Here is a 17157-nt window from a genome sequence, read left to right as displayed (position 1 = left end):
TAAACCTATTCATCTACTACATACATCCGAAGGCTGAAGTAACTCTCGAATCAAAGCTGACCGGACTGACCACAACGGTACTAGAAACAATATCAAGTAGTGAACACTCCAACAAATTGGGCACGCATTCCTATAAAATAAGTTGCCTGCATTGCATTTCCCAGCTTAATTTTCCCAATATTTGTCTGTTGTCGGCATGCAAATTGCTGGAAAACCGAATTCACAATAAACTCAAAAAACCCTTTAACTGTCATTCTGCCAAACCAAGGTTCATCTGTAAAGGGCAATTTCTTCCTGGCCAGCCGCCGCTGCCATATTTCGACGTCAAGGTTAAGACATCTGACATCTGGAGTCGAGTTTATCTTCTCGAAGATGAGATCATTTAAGAAGTAACATTTTTCGAAATCCATAATCCATTGAACCTCTCCGGCCACCATGATTGAAAAGGCAATTATTTTGTCATCATCAACTTTTAGAGTGATGTTTTCTCCGAAAACACTGTGGATGCCGAAGCGTGGACAGGTGGGACTAACAGTATCGACATATGAGGTTACCCCCTCAAGCTTCATAAAATTAGTGTCATCGAAGATGACATCCTGACCATGTGTGAGAAGGATGTCTCTCCAAACTCTTGATGCTCGGGAGCAGAGATACCGTGAGTCCCAGGGCAGATAGGAGAAGATTTTGAGTTGGATTTCAACAGGGAGAGAGATTACCCCCGTAAGCATGATAGCTAGTTAGAGCTCCGACAGAGATGCGGCGAATTTACAGAGCTATTTCTAAGCTTAGCCGCCGTCAAGCACCTAGACTTTCTGGATATGAATTGAGGATGGCGCGAGGTCAAGTGATTTCGTTGGAATGTATGAGTCGTAGCTCGGGGTGGGGTTTTCAAATTGCGCCGACGCGACGCGAGAATAAGCTTAGTTGGAAGCATTCAACATCAACCAATCGGATGCATTCTTTACCCCTGTATTTGCCCAATCGAGAACCTATTTTATTACAAGGCTGGGAAAGTTAGAAACCAACGAAGAAATGCAAATGAGTTGTTCATCGTTTCTTGGAGGACTGCTGGATGCAATGCCAGGCATTGAAAACGGCTACAATATGTTGTCAAGGATTTAGTCATAATAATGCATAAGTGATTATCTCTGCAGCTACCTGGCTTGGTCTTGAAGCGATTGGTATATGAGTCAGATTACAATGTGTAAAGGCCTTATAGCTGTAGGGCAAATTCAAGCTCCTTTTCGCGAGCTTCAGACTCAAACTTAAGGGTTCGAAATTTGTATAAGTATTCCCTAGCTGTCCGATATTCTAGTTTATTGCTATCACTATTCGCATTTAACTAGCGTATTCCAATAGTACAATGGGATAGGCCCTATCCTATATAATACACTTCATAGCATTGCCTCAGCATCCCTCATACTCTATCTATCTACGGCCTTTTGTTCCCTAAATAAACTGTCTCTCGAGACTCCAATCGATCCAGTTTAATTTCATTTAAATTTACTCCAGTCAACGAAATTATAGGCTTCGAGAATGGTTGCTAGCTATAAGCTTCCAGAGAGCTTCCTCAGCAAAAATGTCAAACTTCTAGCGGACCTCGACAAAAATACACCCGCATTCAAGGTTACCGACGTAACTAGCCAGGACCCCGTCGAAGATGGGACCACAAATAAGAAAACAGACGAAGCCTCATCATCTCCGCCACCGACCCCGCCTGATAGCAATATTTGGTCAATTACCTCCTCTGGCTATAATGAAATCAGAGAAAAGGCAATTAGCGGGCTCTTAGTTGACTCCAACGGCAAATTCGACCACAAGAATCTAGGCCTTCTTTTTGATGTCAAAACGGATACGGCGAATATATATGGACAAAATTTAGTGCAGTACTTGTGCAAAGATCTCGGGGCAAATTATATGGAATTTAATATCGACGATCTTGATAAACTCGGGCTTGAGTTTTATAATCAACATAAAACAGAAAGAGAAAAGAGGGAGGAAAAGAAAAAGCGGATCGAGGAAGGGAATAGGGAAAGGGCAGAAAAAGAAGCCGCACAGAAGGCCGAGGAGGAAGCCAAGGAAGCAGTGAGAGTAGCGGAGGCTAAGACCGAAGGCGACGAGAGGGCTGAGGCTACTGAGGGTAACAAAATTGACGGACAGAGCGGCAATGCAGATAGTAAGGGCGAAGAAAACGAGACCTCAAATCCAGACAAAGACGAAAATAACGAAGAAGAAAATACCGAGGATGAAGACGACGGTGACGGCGAGCCAGACGCCGAAAGAGGTCACTTCGCAGAGTTTTACTTCGGAACACCAAGCCGTAACGGTGAATATGGTAATGAACAAATGAGCCAGCGAAATAAGAGAGCATTAGATGCTCTTCTTGATACTCCAGCTATTCTGAATACAATTGGGACGGATCCAATTAGTACAAAAAAACAATGTAACGGCAAAATCCCGCTCATTCTATTTGTCTATGGAATCGAAAGGATGTTGGATATGACTAGAGGTTGGCGTTTTCTATCTCGTTTACGCGATGCGATCCGAGAACGCCGGAAGGCTGGTGTTCCAATTTTTAGCATTTTCTTTTGGACCAGGGCAAATTCACGCTCCTGCTATATCAGGGCCCATAAGAGGACCAGCATTTATAAGATGAGCTATCTGCCCGATAGTATTACCAATCAAAAGGTGTGGAAATTGGTGGAAGGTTCGTTGAACCGCGAGACCAATATTAGGGCTCTGAAGAAGGCTTTACAGAGTCGTTGCTCTTATTTAGTTGATGAAGGCGTTATTGGTGGGGAGGTCGAATGGGATTTGAAGGGAATGGAGAATGATGATTCGATTATGAGCCGTAATCACATGAGTTCGGAGGAACTCGACCGCATCGTTAAATTGATTACGGCCCGAACTTGGGGGAAACAAAAGGTTGACTTTGAAGATATCTCAGAAGTTTTGAATAAGATAGAAGCGGCGCGACGTTCAAGAGAATCAGACACTAAGGACGAGGTGATGCCTGAACTCACTAGTGAGGAGCAAGATCTCAGAAGATATGTGATAAAACCAGGTTCGTCGTATATACATACTTATTTTTCTGGCACTAAAAACCGAAAACTAACGGTCGATAAAAGTCAATGTCCTATCACATATGACGATGTGATCATAGACCCTGTTACCAAAGCTACTGTTAAGCAGTTTGTTGCTCTTTCAAAATTGAAAGTCAGTAAGAAGAGCTCATTTTTGTTCTCATACTTCAAGTCGCCTGGTATCTTATTGTTCGGTCCGCCTGGTACTGGAAAGACCCACCTCTGTCGTGCTATCGCAAACGACTCCGGCCACACATTCATAGCCCTTTCTGCTGCGGAACTCAACGGACGCTACGTTGGCGAAACGGAAAAGGCGATTAGTGCAATGTTTAGCCTCGCACGGAAGCTTCATCCTTGCATTTTATTTCTTGATGAGGTAGACTCGTTGTTCTATAGACGAGCTAGCAATGACAAATCGTGGGAGAGGGGGGCATTGGCTCAATACCTTCAGGAGATGGATGGGATAGCTGCGGAGAACGACAGCAGCAAAGCGCCACTTGTCATTGTAGCTACGAACCGACCAGGCGACCTCGACCAAGCTTTCTTACGTCGATTACCGTATCGCGTATTTTTGACTATGCCGAGTTATGAAGAACGTCGACAAATTCTCGAGAGGATGGTTCCAGCTGAGAATCTAGCCGAAGATGTTAACCTTGCAGATATCGCGAAGCATACGGAAGGATATTCAGGATCAGACCTGAGAACATTGTGTGGTCAGGCAGCACTTGCTTGGGCAACCGAGCTTGATATATCTACTGGGGAAGCTTTTAATGAACAGGAATTCGAAATAAAGTTGAGTATGAAAAATTTTGAGTTGGCATTCAGTCGCACGGGTCCTAGCGCTTCGCCCAAACTAATGGAGAGTCTCGAGAAGTTCCATAAAAAATTTCAACAGTAATTTTCTTTTTTTTTTGGGGTTTCATATTCCCATAGCTTAGCTAAGGTCTGAACAGGCCCGATTGGGATTACCGAAAATTATATACATAGAGGTTTGGTTATAATTCATTGAGTATCTTCCGCCTTTCGCGTAGAAAATATTAATTAAAATCCGGAAAGTTAGACTCTATAGCTCTGGCTAGAGCTAGATATGAGTATTGCATATATTGTGACACAAGATTAAGAGTCGCCCACGAGGCTATAGCTAGTGTAGCATCTAATCGCTGATATCGAAGATGAGATAGAAAGGTGATGATGTAGATGATGATCAGAAGATTCCGTTTTGGGAGTTACAACGTATTACTGCTGCAACGCATATCGGCAGCTTGGGCTTCGTGTAGTGGGCACAGAATTCTAGAATCGAATGCCGATTTTGAAAAGCATACATGACATCAGAGGAGGCTTAGTGAGGTTCTGGTAATACAATAGTCCATAGATTTATGTATAAGGCTACTAATCCAAGCTCATGTATAAAACGAGATAGAGACCCTCAAAGGAAAATTACTGCAATTGAACTATGAATTCCTGAAGCAACGTAATATATGTAGATATGCGGGAAACAAAAGAAGCATCCTATAAATCCGAGGAGCTGCATTTCTTTGCTTGAACAGTGTGTTTATTTCCGAAAAGCAGGGCTTTAGATTGTGATCCAACCTTGTTTTTCACCGTAGCTTTGACGTAGAGTATCTGGACCGCTAAAGACCCCCGGTGTGCTATGCATAATTTTATGACGACTTCGCCAGGCGCAATGGCTAAGAATTTGAACTCACCGGCATCAGAGATTGGACCTAGGCACTGAACTATCCCTGTTGAAGATAGTTCTGCATATGACAAGTTGTCTCTGAGACTGCCTAAGTTGAGTGAGAATGTATCGTGGATGGATACTGTAACGGTCTTGGGCCCCGTGAGTGTTACCCCTGGAAGGTGCTGCTTTTGGGGAGGTACAGCATTGGAAGTAATATAATCGTCGATTCTCTTAGCAAGCTGTAGAAGCAGTTCGGCATATTGCGGGTCATCCTGTAAATATTTGGCTGGAACAATGATCCTGATACGGGTGCTATTGCGCAACCAAGAGACTGAGGATGGAAGTCGCACTGAATTTTCACCTAGTTCGCTCGAATCTAGGATAAAGTCCTTAGGTATGCCATTGAGAATCTGTTCGCGTAAATGCTGGAACCCGTGGATTGCAATTCGCTCTGATCTTGCGTTCGTAATCTCTAGGGTAAGACGGTCGTCGTCGGAAGCGATCCCGCAAAATACTAGTAGTGCCTGGCAGCCTTTCGAACCGACAACATAATCGTCCAAATCAATAGATGCATTCGGGAGCAGACCATTAACGAGTTGAAGCAGACTTTCAGGATCGCAAGGTGCGTTGTTGACTAGGTCGGACTCTACATCGATTTCACCAGGCTCGAGCTCAGTCAGAGCGAATGGGGTAGTGCCAAACCCGTTCAACCCGATCATACTAGTGCGCGAAGCCGGGTTCGAAGCTAGGGAGAGGTTAACTCTGAAAATATATTGTAAAGAGAGGCTAGTCTTACTGTATAACCAGTCATATGGACCTCTTGTATGATCCGTTTGGCTAGCCAGATAAGTGGGACGATCCTGTGTTCCGCTAGCTGGTGCGTTCGGCGCAGCTTGTAGACAATGGGTAGCATCTAGGACAACCGGTTGCTGGCCTGCTTGAGTGACAACCTCTATCCAAGCATGATTGCCGAATGAATTTCGTTGGGGGTCATTAGGAGGGTAATATGGCAGTTTTCCTTGACCAAAGAAAGGAGAATTGCAAGCAGGGTACTGTGGCCAGCCGAACAGTGGTCCGCTATTGATAAAACCATATGGAGTACAATATATCCAACGGGGATCCAATAGTTCATTTCCTTGATTGTCTTGGATTATGCATGCAGCAATCTGCGTCAATCCAGCCAGATCGTAGCAGTTGAGACTGTCGAAAAGGCCCCTGGTAAAACGGCGGAGCTGGAAAAGGCCGCCTAGGTATCCATCGATATATGACGGAGCGCCGTTGATCGTTTCGTAAGAAAACAAACGGGTTGCATTCAACTCAGGATTGAGTACCAATCCGAGATTCCAGATGACAGACATCGACCTTACTAAGTAATTAGGGAGCGCGTTTTGCAAAATCCCCGTAAGCTCCTCCGGAGTAGGAAGAAATAAACGAAATGCATCAATAGGATATTCTCCACCAAAGTTTGGTCGAGCAATTGTATTAGGGGTTCCGGGATTGAGGGGACCCTGTGGTGGTGCGGAGGCTACCAGACATATCTCGAGACGAGTTGTCGTTGGAAAGTTGATTGGAGGAACTGTTTTACTCATTCGTTAGTAGACCACTCGAGAAGCTAGCCAAGGCTTAAAGGGGGTTTGGAGTATTGGGATACCGCCTGTGATGTTGATGGACCAACTCCAATCACCTGCTATCCTACAGGGGAACCTTTGTGCCTCAGCAAAGACCTGGAAATTTACCACCGGCATAGCAGTCCCACTTCGTGGCATTGTAATTGTTGCGCTTTGCAAAAAATTATGGCCTCGTAGGGTACCAATAATGGTGAACTGTGTTCCCGTTTGAACACCGTTAATCTGTACCTCCATTCCAATGCGAATCATTGGGGCTTGCGCCGTCGGCATGGAAAAAGTGCAACAATTGATGGACCCAGTCGGGGTTTCATTGACATTTGGTGCTTGGACAGACCAGAGAGAGGTTTCTTGGTTGGCCGGTATCAAAGTTTGGCCACGATTTCTGGTCGCATAAGTAGGCCAGCCGCTTATGTAGTTAATAGCGAAAGATGCCATGATAATCTATAGCTTTCTTGGTAATGAGTAGAGTAGAATAGATTCGTATATTCAAATACAGTGGATAATTGGATTGGGGAAGAGAATACTGTTTATGAAGCCACTGAACAGAGGCATATTTATACAAAAACAACTGTCAAGGTTTCTCGAAATGACTTGCAGTAATTGATTATATATAGGCAAGCTGAAAATGGCCATATGGGAGGGTTGCTATTTCAGCTTTGTGAATTGGTTCGAAATCAATTGCGAGTACTGAAAACAGGCCTGGTTGCAATTTGTAAAGTTACATGCGGGGGAGAATTCACATCAATCTCTTCTCTGGTCAACTAGAAGCCCCACGCCAGCGAGATCACCTTCGAGTATTGACTCTAGAATCGACCTTGAACGGCTGAAACTTTGCGGCACCGGTGATTGCTTGACGAACCAAGTTTTTGTGATATCACGCAGCCATTCCTGTGCGCGCGTTTGGACTATCCATTGATAAATCGCTGGGCTTGTCCCGGTTCCCCGTCTAGATGTTAATGTTCCTGTGCATGTGTGCGAGCATGCGTCTCTTAGTGCGTTCCGCTTCCTAGGGATCCCATCCACTATAACCTGCCGATAACTCTTTACATCAAACTCAGGTCAACTAGCTACCTATTTGCTTTTCTTACCATAATGTATATAACATTATTTTGGGAGGGGTCGCCTATCATCTGGTGGACCGGGGTTAGAGCATCACATTTCTCATGCAGATATCAGCCCTATAGTACACAGTATACATATCTATCCTCACCACACCGTTTACGTAATTTCCGCTGCAGGTCTAAGTGGGACCCCTCGTGAATTGAAAAGCTTATATTCTTAGCTCACATGTGCATAGAGTCTTAGCATTCGAAGAACTTTTCAATACTACAAGAGAATGCTTGTTGTTTAAATTTGAGTCTAAGTATATTTGTTATAAAGCACAGCCGGAGATGTTTGTCTCGTCGCCAGACGTCACTCCTCAATTGTGGAGATGTGGGCCAATGCTATCCTGCATCCGACGTATATATCTGGGGAACTCTTCACTCAGCCGTAGTGTCAAATCCAACTCAGCTGTTGCGTTGATGCATAATGCCGCCTAGCCTAGTGGTATAAATCGGCGATATGGAGTACATTTTGCCTCGAATGAAAGAGGTACGATGCCGGCTTTAAGATGAATAGTGTAGCTAGTAGCAAATATAGGAATATGCAGCTCACTAGTATTATTAGATTTCTCTAGTTATTGATTTCATGTATTAAAATTTAGATATACAACCACTATGCGGACTATTGAGGTTAGTTACCAATTTTATTTTAACATTCGAGGTAATAGTTTGGACTTTTGATGAATCTGAGATTCGGCCATGTGGGTTTTTTCCTGGTTCCCCAATTGTAGATTTCCAAATCGATCATAGAGATGTGTTTAGAACTCCTTTACCCTTGATTTTTACCGGTACTGCTAATCAATTGTCTCTCATACATGATATACTTGCTTTTGTCGGACAGGTTTTCTTCAGCTTGCACATACATGACGCAAGTCCCATATAAGCATTAAATATCGATATTAATTAGTCTACGGTTGGGCTCGAGTTTATATAACCCCACGGATATCCAAAAATTCCGGAGTACGAATTGGACGTCAGATCTGCAAGGTGTCGCAGTCGGGGAAGCTGAACAGGTTTCTGAGTTGATTGAGGGTATTAATGTATTCTGCATGCTTAAACAGACGCACAATAGGGCTGAAAAAATCACATTCGTGCCGGCTTGCATAATCAGAGCAGTTATCTGGGCTGATTCGAACTTGTCATCCAAAATATTAAAATGCCGCCTGAAGAGTAGTTTTCTGCAATATCTATGTTCAGCCGTAGTCAAGATTTCGGTAGCGTTCAGCCCAGTATTATATTACAGATAGACTACTCAGTGCTTACAAAGAATTTATAGCTTTACGGTGTTCCATTTTAATGATTATTCACTTGGGCGGATAGATCTTGTGCATGATTCGGAGTTGGTACCAGAAAACAGGCCAGTAGTCTGATTGCCGAAGTCTTGATCCATTGGTATACTTACCTTCTCTCTCTCTGGCTCACAATGTTCCCGTATCTGAATTTGAGAAAGCTCAAATCTGGAGTATGGAGTCTGGAGGTATCAATTAATTGCAGGGTGGACCTTTTGGGGTTTGTTAATTCTAGAATGGGTCCAGATCAAGCTCAAAAAAATGTATGACATTCTTGTTTACGTTAAGTTCATTGCTCTAAGCTAAACGTTTTAAAGTCAGCCTCTCTTAGCAAAATGGCTGTATATACTTCCAACCTACCCGTACGAAAGCTATCGGGTGTCTATATTCGAAATTTATACTGATCGTTGGACAGAAGATAAATTTACCCGACAATTATAACTCCAGGGCAGGGTTGAGTTAAGTCCGTACCAGGTTACATCTATAACAAGCCAACCATGTAGAGTGTATCTTAGTATAAGTCGCATTTATAGATATAATTTTCAGCGTTTCAGCCAGATAAATACATCTAGCCTCGAGGCCAGGTGCGGATACCTGTGCACGTGCCAAAAACGCGTTGTTCATGTTGGAAGACGTTGCCTTCCAAAAGCGTAGACATGTCGCCGGCTGCAGGCGCTGCAGACAAACATGCCTAATTTAGATACAGTATCAGGAGTTTATCATTTTTTCAACACCCTGGAAAACTAAAAAAAGTTTATGGCAAAAAAAGTTTCTTCAACTTCCATCTGTCGCATCGACATTTTACCATCATCCACCATTGCCTGCTCGACAGTCTTCCAAACACTCTGGAACGACGGGTCTCGGTTTCACGCAGTCGCATCTCCTTCCTCTCTTTTAATATCCCTTGTAGATAATCTCAATATCGACCTCTTACCAATAAATACGCTTTAAAAAGATCCTGCCACTTTCGCGACATCTTTCAACTATTCACGATGGCCGGAAAATCCAAAAAACAGAAGCTCGCTGCTCCCTCAACTAAGCGTACCCTTGCGCAATCCACTTCCATGTCCACAGCTTCTCCCATTCTTAAATCTGCCTTCTCTCCATCTTGGTCTAAGCTCTCGCTCTTTTCATCCGTCCTACGCGGGTTGGATGCCCATAGGTTACGATGCCACGATATAACCTCAGGTCGTCTTCAATGCGAACATATCTTCGAGAAATCTGTCGAGATTAACTCCCTCTCTTGGGGTTCACTTGTGGAAGCTGAGGGCGATAGGAAAAAGAAAAAGAGGAAGAGGGCTTCCAATGCAGATGCTATAGTCGACGATGATGAGGATGTGCAACAAAATACTGGTGAGGTGGTCATTGCGGCAACAGGAAGTAATGGGAAGATTTATCTGTACTCTCCAGTACAAGCCGAGGTCGTCAAAACACTAGACGGAGGTCATGTTGGACCCGTAACAGATTTCCAATTTGTTGAGAGTGCAAAAGGTGTTAGGGCTTGGAGCTGTGGTGGGAATAAGCTTGTTGAATGGGATGTCAAGAAGGGTTCATCAATCAGGTATGTTGAATATATAGACTATTTTTAACTCGATGTCTTGTGGGCGGGGTGCTGATTGTTTTCGCTAGAAACATCTCATTCGGCGAAACAGTAAACTTCTTCAGGACTCTCCCTTTCCCTGATAGCATTATTTGCGCTTCTTACTCTACTTATATTGTCGACATTAACTCTCCACCATCTGATTTAATTTCAACCTTCACCTCGCATACTTCCCAAGTTCACAGCCTTCGCAAAACCTCCAAGCAAAATAAGTTCTTATCTGCAGCAGACGGTGACCGCTTCATCTACGTCTCTGATATCAAGAAGGAGAAGTCACTCGGCTCCCTGGTTGCCAAGAGCGACGTCACAAAAGTCGACACTGCCGCCCAGGATACGGCCCTTATTGCAGTTACCGCAGATGGTGTCGTCGAAGTCTTCCAACAACCGTGGTCATTCTCGTCCGCCTCTGAGACAGAGGAGGAATCGTCTCTTAGGCGAAGAAAAGCCATGACAAAGACCTCAGAAGCAAGGATAAAGATTGTCAGGCCCGATAATAATCAAACCGTGAAGGTTATCGATGCTTGCTTTGCGGGCGACCATGTGGTCGTTGCCTGGGTGGAGAATGCCACCAGTGTGCTCTTCGAAAAGGTCAAATGTCTAGGTGCTGACGGCACATTGAGTATTAACGGTGACGTTGTGATTACCAAGGCGAAAACTGTTGGTATTGGCGGCGCTGTGTCCGGAAGATCCGATGCAAACGATATCAAAGATGTCAGCAACGTCAATCTGAAACAGAGCCATACCGTCGTTATTGAGGGTGCCGATACGCAAGATATTGGCATGGTTGACGCTCCTGAGGACCCAGAGGCAGACGAGGAACCCGCCAAAGATAGCGAGGACGACCAGGAAGATAATGCGGATGATCCGGAAGAACAGACTTTCGAAGACCGGATAAAGGCTCTCAACCTTTCTGCCGGGGGATCGGCCGGTAGTACCGAGAAATCACAAAGATCTGACGTATCTCCTATGACTAACATTACCGTTCCATCCATCGACGGGGCTGCAATCATTGCCAATAACTACCAGGCAGTCAAGTTCCCCAACGCCACATCCTTGACCACTGTACTCACACAAGCGCTCAAGACCGACGATCGCGCATTACTAGAGACTTGCTTGCAAGTTACTAAAGTCGACATGATCGAATCAACCATCCAGAGATTAGACTCCTTGCTTGCCGCTGATCTCGTGATGAAGCTATCAGAAATTATTGCGAGGAAACCGGGGCGAGCTGGAAGCTTGATGATATGGATCCAGAAAACGTTGGTTAACCATGGAGGCCACCTGCTCACTTTACCGGATTTGGTTAGGACGATGGCGTCGCTCCAGAGAGTACTCGGCAAGAGGGCGGAAGCCCTGCCAAAGATGTTGGCGTTGCGAGGTAGACTTAGCATGTTGGTGGCACAGATGAAGCTACGGAGTATGGCAAGGGATAGACTGGGGGCGAGTGGCGATTCGGCGGTGATTTACGTCGAAGGCGTAAACAAAGACGATGAGAGTAGCTCCGAGGAAGACGAGGATGAAGTTATAGGGGATGTTGAGGAGAGCGAGGACGAGGACGACAGCGATGGCGGAGTCAATGGAGTTCTTGATTCCGCTAGCGAAGGTGAAGAGGAAGACGAGAGTGACGATGATATGGATGGCCCCGGTATCTACCTAGATAGAGAAGCCGAGGAAACGGATAATGATGACGATTCGGACGAGGAGGGAAATCTTGAAGGATTTGTAGTTGACGATGACGAAATAGACTATGACAGTCAAGATGACGGAATACTCGATGAAAGCGAGGAGGAGGCTCCGAAGGTTGCCAAAAAGGGCAAAGGGAAGGTAACAAAAGGACCGAAGCTTTCGAGAAGATAGTCAAAGGGGCTTAAAGGTTGGCATGTGCTTTTCAGAGTGCTTTTACTATTGTTCTAGCTCTCTTTGGTTCACCACGAGTTAGATGACACGTATTCCGCTATATATTTCGAGGGGGGGGGTTCACTTTTATATTTCTTCTTGTTTCCTCTTCCGGTGTACGATATATTCTTGCTGTATCTTCCTCTTTCTTATATCTCGTTTGTCGGATTTACATGCATATGCGCATTTGCTGAGGCATTACTAGATCCAAGGAAGCCATGATGCGATTTTCTAATTTAACAAAAGAATTTTTGGTTTCGAAGTTCAATTCCATTATAAACTCGTAAGAACCCGTCGAAATAGGATGGTGTCAATTCTCGATATATCCCTAGGATAATTACTACACTTTTCAAGACCGGACCTAATTAATTCTTGAGTAATCATCAACCATGGGACGTATATACTCTATGGATCCTGATGGTGGCCTCTCCATTACTAACTCTCCATTAATTTTCGACCTAACCCAGGATAATTGGACAAGACTAACTAACTACTAATTAAGCAACGATAGATTCGACAACGAGAGTTGTGTTGCACGCGCCAGAAAATTTTTTGTGCGACAGCGATCTAAAAACAACAACCTTTCAATCCAAATGCAACAAACATCTCTGCTGTATATTTCGAGATATTCTAACTAGGGCTAGGGTAATTCACCACTCAATTGCAATACAAATCGACAAACCAGGGGGGAACAAAAAAGGGAAGGGAAGATTTTAAGGGCCCTGTGAACCCATTCAACGACATTTGAATTCGAATGTTGGGACGGAGGGTTGTTGCATATGCACGATGGCAGGTCCGCGTGGGGGACAATCATCTCAGATCGAGATGGTTGCATTCGTCGGTGGCATGTAGAGGTTTATTAGAAAAGAGGGTTGAGGGTTCTTTGGTGAAGCCATTGGGCGCGCATAAATGCAAAGTATGGAGACGGGATATTGTTCTAGGGAGGATTGGGTACTCTTCGGTTGCGGGGCATGAAGGAGAATCTCAGGCCGAGAATGTAGCTACTGGGAGGGCAACGGATGAAATTTCTTCGACGATAACATCTGAAAATGAATTGGAGACTGTATCAGAGGAAATAACGACATCAGAGACGGAAGGGGAATCAGAAATAATAACAACTGCTGCAATGACGGGGGGAGTCACAGAGCCGGTATCAACAGCGGTCGAGGAAACGACTGAGAACGAAGTACCAGGCCGATCTCACTCCGATACAGAAAGTGCATATCTTGGATCAGATCCTCTGGGACTTCCAACCGAAGTTCCAGAAGTTCTATCTTACCGCGACCCAAGTTCTCCAATCCCAACGACTCCAATACTTGACAACCTACCTCTCCCAGGTGCAGAAACCAAAAAATCATTCCCATACTCAATGCCCGAAACCTGCCCCGGCTGTGGCGCAAAATCTCACTCAGGCGATTTTCACGAACCAGGCTTCTACGGTCCGGAAGCCAATATGCCGACTCCTAAGTTCCCTTGGGATCCAAAATCACCGTTCCACGCTTCACCAAAACAGAATCTAGAAACCATTTACAAAGCTGCTTTAAGCCAGATATCTGAAGAAGTCAAAGAAATTCTACGAGAATCTAATATGAAACCACCAGTCGATGAAGAGGATGAGCCGAAAATTCACAAAAAGATCGACCGCCGGCATCCAAATAACCTCGTTAAGGACGAGGAAGTGCTCGATGACTTTATCCCTTACGAAAATCTTCCAAGTCCTCAATCGGCGGAGTCAGAATCCTGGTTCGAGGCTTTAGTACCTGAGGACCCCGAACGCAAGGAATTGGAAATCCGAAGGAGAGCGCGGCATACAATTCTTTGCAATAGATGTCGGAGTCTACTTCATTACCAAAACACAACCGTCCAAGGACCGGATGCAACTTTCACTCAAGCAGCGGAGGTAATCGCCAAGTCGCCGTTTAAAAGGATACATGTTTACCACGTCATCGATGCCGCAGACTTCCCGATGAGCGTTCTCCCGAATGCTAGAAAAGCGATATTGGCTGGACTAAACAACCTGAAAGATGGAAAAAAGAAAGACGTTTCACTATCCTTTGTTATTACCAGGGCAGATCTTTTGATGCCAACAGAGCAGAAAGTCACAAGCCTGATGACCTACATCCGAAGAGTACTAAACAACTACCTAGACGACGCGGATAAAGAAAAAACCTTAAAAGATCTAAGAATCGTCAGCGCAAAAAATGGCTGGACCACAGAGAGGCTGAAAGACGAAATTCGGGGGAGAAAGGGCGGTGTAGTCTTTCTAGGGAAGACAAACGTAGGAAAGAGCAGATTGTACGAAGCAGTTTTCCCAAAGAGAGGGAAGAAAGATTTGGCGGTGAAAAAGGGTTTTGGAAGAGGGGATCTCGAAGAACAGGCAGATTTCCTTGAAGATGATTTTGACTTTTATATTCAAAATGGAAGGAGGGTTAAACACCCAGAGATGCCTCTAGCGAGCAAGGTTCCGGGGACGACAGTCGGCCCCATCGCTATTGATTTCGCAGCAGGGAGAGGACAACTAATCGACCTACCCGGGTTTTCGAGGGGAGGCTTGATGAAATATCTGAAACAAGACTACGTCAAACAAACTGTGATGGTCGACAGAGTTAACCCTGAGAGGTACATTGTACCCCCAGAAAAGACGTTCTTACTAGGCGGCCTAGTAACTGTACGACCATTACAACCTGAGAAAGGTCGACCTGTTACACTAGAAGTAGCAGTATTTTCGAACGTCCCCGGCCATGTCGCGAAAGAAGAGAAGGTCGAGGGCTTCCTAAACCCCGAATCTGATTCTACAAGTCCGAAAAGAGACTTTTTATGGGCAAGAAAGGCAGCAGTAGAAAGCTTTAAGTCCGCTGGTACCTTCAAACTCACAGACGATGTTACAAAAAGAAGAAGTGGACCTCTAGTCGAAGGAATGGGAGAGGATCATTTTAAGAAGGTGTCCTTCAGAGTCTATGCCACAGATATTGTAGTGGAAGGCTTTGGATGGCTGGAGATATCGGCGCAGGTTGGAAAGGATGACCCTCAGCCGGAGATTGAGGTTTTGTCACCAAACGGAGAGAGTATACTCCAAAGAGAGACTATGAAGGCATACCAAGAAAATTTGAAATCTGGACCAAAGGCCGCGCCAGGAAGCCGACCGAAGAAGTCAATGAGAGGTGCAAAGAAGGCACAGAAGAAAGAGTTCAGGAAACTAAAGAGTCAGGTTGGTTCAAGTAACAGCGCCTCTAGCCAGTAGATACGCTCTTGGACTCGATCACACCGCTTGATCGTTTTAAGTTTACAACGATTCTACATAATATGTACTATAGGAATAATGTATAGAAGATTAACCCTCTAATTGCTCGAATAGCTAAACTAAGGACCGTATGTGTACAACTCGTATTTTGTAGCTACTGATATATATACTCTCCATAATCGAACTAAAACTAAATTGTAATTATAGGTCAATCGAACGATATTGTGCACATCAGTACACCAAGCATCTAAGACGAGGTTGGCACCAGTGCAGTATTATGAGAGTCGTCGCGCTAAGACTGCTCCAATATATTCCAACAGGCAATTCCGGTCGCCCGTGTTGACCGGTCGTTAAACCCGCCAGTCACGTGACACCAATTATCGCCGCCTCGGAAAGAGCAAAGCACAACGTCAACCCGAAAAAGAACGAAAAACCCAGTGTCGAAACTACCCGTATATCCCACCCCTCTATATACGTCCCCCCCACCACGACCTTCCGATAAACCCCCCTTCTCAAAACTCTCACCACACTCCTCTCACGATGCTCTCTCGCACCGCTGCCTCGATAGCCCGCGCGGCAAACCCAATTGCCCCTCGCGCGGCCGTCATCTCCTCTCTTCGGACGTACGCCACAGCTGCTGCAGCCGACGCCAAACCCCCGGTAGCCCTCTACGGCATCGATGGCACCTATGCCTCTTCCCTTGTATGTATTCACTCTTCCTTTGATATCAATTACTATACACCCTTCTACCATCCAATTGAACTTATCATCCACTAACGCATAAAAAAACGTATCTCTAGTACATCGCCTCCGCCAAAACCTCCACCCTCGACACCGTCGACAAATCCCTCAAATCCCTAAAAACCCTTTTGGATAAGGACCCAAAACTCACCAGCGTCATCTCTTCGCCTACTCTTTCCGCATCCGACAAGTCCTCCCTTGTTACTGAGATCTCAAAGGCCATCCCGGGTGCCAGCGGTGACAAGAACTTCAAGAACTTGCTCGAGGTTTTGGCCGAAAACAACAGATTGGGACTGTTGGGTGGTATCGCTGAGAAGTTCGGTGTCTTGATGGGTGCGCATAGAGGTGAGGTCGAGGCGACTATTACCTCGGCTCAGGCTTTGGACCAGAAGACCATTGGACGTCTGGAGGCCGCTATCGGAAAGAGCAAGTATATCCAGCAAGGCCAGAAGTTGAAGGTTGTCAACAAGGTATGTACATATACCATATACGATAGTACTCCCATGTGCAATTTTCTTCAATGTAGTCAGGCTTACTAACAAATGTTTTCTTACCCTTAGGTCAACCCGGAAGTCCTCGGAGGTCTCGTTGTTGAAATTGGCGATAGGACAATTGACCTCAGCGTCTCTTCCAAGATTGCCAAGCTCAACAAGCTATTGACTGATGCTCTATAAATAATTCTCCCTCACGGGTGGTTCAGAACGTCTGTGGTCTAAAAAAAATGGGGTTTGTAGAATAGAAGAGAGTCGGAGAGAATTGTCATTTTCCATTGGTCTGGCAAAATCTTCCATGTAATTATCAACATATGCCTTTTTTTTTCTTTGTCAATCAAAAATTCAATCGGCGTGGAAGCGGAAATGGGCCGATTTTTTTCTTCTGATATACCTAAACGCTT

At 45.0% G+C, this 17157-nt stretch overlaps 6 protein-coding genes across 6 annotated transcripts; 4 read left to right on the top strand and 2 right to left on the bottom strand.

The window, feature by feature from the left end:
* Positions 1-92: 92 nt before the first annotated feature.
* Positions 93-728, bottom strand: AOL_s00081g350 (uncharacterized protein; the record flags this gene model as incomplete). Its single annotated transcript, XM_011125167.1, has 1 exon — positions 93-728. One exon carries the CDS (start codon positions 726-728, stop codon positions 93-95), a length of 636 nt encoding a protein of 211 aa, XP_011123469.1.
* Positions 729-1536: 808 nt separating this feature from the next.
* Positions 1537-3981, top strand: AOL_s00081g349 (uncharacterized protein; the record flags this gene model as incomplete). Its single annotated transcript, XM_011125166.1, has 2 exons — positions 1537-3064; positions 3164-3981. 2 exons carry the CDS (start codon positions 1537-1539, stop codon positions 3979-3981), a joined length of 2346 nt encoding a protein of 781 aa, XP_011123468.1.
* Positions 3982-4592: 611 nt separating this feature from the next.
* Positions 4593-6827, bottom strand: AOL_s00081g348 (uncharacterized protein; the record flags this gene model as incomplete). The annotated part of the gene is made up of 2 exons (XM_011125165.1): positions 4593-6340; positions 6416-6827. The coding sequence occupies 2 exons, from the start codon at positions 6825-6827 to the stop codon at positions 4593-4595; spliced, it is 2160 nt and encodes a 719-aa protein (XP_011123467.1).
* Positions 6828-9776: 2949 nt separating this feature from the next.
* Positions 9777-12241, top strand: AOL_s00081g347 (uncharacterized protein; the record flags this gene model as incomplete). Its single annotated transcript, XM_011125164.1, has 2 exons — positions 9777-10345; positions 10414-12241. The coding sequence occupies 2 exons, from the start codon at positions 9777-9779 to the stop codon at positions 12239-12241; spliced, it is 2397 nt and encodes a 798-aa protein (XP_011123466.1).
* Positions 12242-13034: 793 nt separating this feature from the next.
* Positions 13035-15875, top strand: AOL_s00081g346 (uncharacterized protein; the record flags this gene model as incomplete). The annotated part of the gene is made up of 2 exons (XM_011125163.1): positions 13035-15488; positions 15729-15875. The coding sequence occupies 2 exons, from the start codon at positions 13035-13037 to the stop codon at positions 15873-15875; spliced, it is 2601 nt and encodes an 866-aa protein (XP_011123465.1).
* Positions 15876-16061: 186 nt separating this feature from the next.
* AOL_s00081g345 (uncharacterized protein) lies at positions 16062-16936 on the top strand (the record flags this gene model as incomplete). Its single annotated transcript, XM_011125162.1, has 3 exons — positions 16062-16223; positions 16322-16732; positions 16823-16936. 3 exons carry the CDS (start codon positions 16062-16064, stop codon positions 16934-16936), a joined length of 687 nt encoding a protein of 228 aa, XP_011123464.1.
* Positions 16937-17157: the final 221 nt, after the last annotated feature.

Source organism: Orbilia oligospora (assembly GCF_000225545.1).
Source record: "Orbilia oligospora ATCC 24927 unplaced genomic scaffold scaffold00081, whole genome shotgun sequence".
In the NCBI taxonomy this organism is placed as follows: Eukaryota; Fungi; Ascomycota; class Orbiliomycetes; order Orbiliales; family Orbiliaceae; genus Orbilia; species Orbilia oligospora.
The sequence above is the reverse complement of the archived record's forward strand: the minus strand, read 5'-3'. Positions and strand labels throughout refer to the sequence as shown.